The sequence below is a fragment of the Terrapene carolina genome, unplaced genomic scaffold (assembly GCF_002925995.2).
Source record: "Terrapene carolina triunguis isolate 2854851 unplaced genomic scaffold, T_m_triunguis-2.0 Scaffold31674, whole genome shotgun sequence".
Classification (NCBI taxonomy): Eukaryota; Metazoa; Chordata; order Testudines; family Emydidae; genus Terrapene; species Terrapene triunguis.
In genome coordinates, this window is record NW_020696025.1 from 1 (window position 1) to 2,195 (window position 2,195).

Sequence of the window (2,195 nt, forward strand, 5' to 3'; positions counted from 1 at the left end):
GTGTTTAAATAAATCAAGTCTTCAAGCAATGGTAAATTATAGAATCTGACACTAGCCTGAACTCATCATAAAAACATCTCTGCTAGATAGAGTAATTCCAGAGGGAACCTCTCTCTGTTAAAGTTGCTTGGACATCACAAGGACTTTACCATAAGGAACCTGGACAAAAACTGGATGAACTGACACATCCTAATAAAGATGGTCAGTATTGTGACAAATATGGCAATAGCCTACAATACCTTTGGGAGATCTTACTATATTAAGATTGTTTGTGTGTCATTATGGGCCAGGGATTGTTTGTTATTTCATGGGAGAAGGTATCTGGGCAGAGGTCAGGAGCGGCGCCAGGGTTTTTGGCGCCCTAGGCGGGGGTCCTTCCGCGCTCCCGGTCGGCGGCGGCAATTCTGCGGCGGGGGGGGGGGGGCCCTCCCCACTCCCGGTCTTCGGGGCACTTCGGCGACGGGTCCCGGAGCGAGTGAAGGACCCGCCGCAGAATTGCCACCGAAGACGCGGAAGGACCCCCCGCCGCCGAATTGCCGCCAATGGCGGCAAAATACCACCCCCCCAAATCCTGGCACCCTAGGTGACCACCTAGGTCGCCTAAATGGAAGCGCCGGCCCTGGCAGAGGTGGCTCTCAGCCTTATAGTGTTTTGTTTTGTTGGCGTTAGTATGTCTGGACGCGGGAAAGGTGGAAAGGGCCTAGGAAAAGGAGGTGCTAAGAGGCACCGGAAGGTCCTGCGGGATAACATCCAGGGCATTACGAAACCTGCGATCCACCGTCTGGCTCGTTGCAGTGGTGTGAAGCGTATCTCGGGGCTGATCTATGAAGAGACTCGCGGGGTGCTGAAGGTTTTCCTGGAGAATGTGATCCGTGATGCCATGACCTACACCGAGCACGCCAAGCGCAAGACGGTAACAGCCATGGATGTGGTCTACGCCCTGAAACGCCAAGGCCGCACGCTGTACGGTTTCGGGGGCTGATTCTCCCTGGGACCGAGCGGAAAAAAAAAATATTCACAAGGCAACCCAGCAAGCTCAGGTGGGCCCAATAAGCCCTTACCCCACACTTCCTGATTGGCCAAAGGAGCCATCAGGCTGCTATCTGAGCCTTGCAGCAACACCACCCCAGTGGCTGCTCAATATGTACGAAGCCTGCAGCTGTGTTTATCCTGTTCTCACTACTGCTTCAGTCCTTGCTCCAAGCCCTGCTCTAGCTCAATTCTGGTTTCTGACTCCTGACTCAGACTCTTGGCTGACTTTGACTCCAGCTTACCCTTTAGCTTAGATGTGATTGCTGGCTCCTGGCTCTGACCATGACGTTGGTTTACCCTTTCGCTTCTGACTCCAGTTCTGACTTTTGGCTTGGCCCCTCAACCGTGACTCCAATGTCACCTTTGGGCTGGAGCCTGAACCCTGGATCTTCGCCTGCCATTACCCAAACTACTACCATAACCACCAAGCTAAGTTCTGCTCCACTTGCAAGGTAAGCTGCCTATACCCTGGCAGATTACAGTAGGTGACCACAGCCCTCCAGGAACTAACAACAGTCAGGGCTGATTAGGCAGATCCAGTCAATTTGTAACACTTCTACAGAGGTACCACCACCGAGAGAAACTCACATAGAGTGGTTCAAACTGGATTCTCCAGAGCCCAACAAAGAGAGGATTTTAGGATAAATATCTTGAATTTAAACTGACACAGACCCTTCTTTCTGATCCAGCAAACACACAGGACCCACTGTCCAAAGAGGTGCCCCACTCCTTAGGGACACGTTTGAAGGACTGGCCACCTACCAAAGCCTTTGTTGGAGTGGTCTTCAGTAAGCTTATTAGCATGCATGAAGGATCTATCACTGTTCTTAATGTTTTCTCTGTAATGGTTTTACCTTAAGAATAAACTCGCCTGCTTAAAAAGAGCTGGGTGGTACCTTTATAACAGTAGGCAATTACACTGGTTAGCCTCAGAGAAGAAAAGCAAAACAGGCCTGCTTAGGCAATCTGACTTGCTGGGGCACTAACAGTGAAGCAGGGAACAGTGCAGCCTGGAAAAACCCCAGTCAGGAAAGAAAGATGCGGGTATCTGCCCAAAAGAGGTGATGGCAGGGAGAATGAAGCCTAGAAGTGTGTTCCCTTGCTCAACAGGGAGGGAGAATATAGGTGCAGTAGTTCTGAACTGTGACAAGTGTCCTTAAGAC

The 2,195-nt window shown here is 50.9% G+C and overlaps 1 protein-coding gene across 1 annotated transcript; it reads left to right on the forward strand.

The window, feature by feature from the left end:
- The first annotated feature begins 670 nt into the window (after positions 1-670).
- LOC113409265 (histone H4-like) lies at positions 671-982 on the forward strand. Its single transcript, XM_026662982.1, has one exon. The coding sequence runs from the start codon at positions 671-673 to the stop codon at positions 980-982; it is 312 nt and encodes a 103-aa protein (XP_026518767.1).
- The last annotated feature ends 1,213 nt before the right edge of the window (positions 983-2,195 follow it).

What these genes read in the sequence shown, in the direction of transcription:
- LOC113409265 (XM_026662982.1), top strand. Translation starts at nt 671, where the DNA reads ATGTCTGGACGCGGGAAAGGTGGAAAGGGCCTAGGAAAAGGAGGTGCT.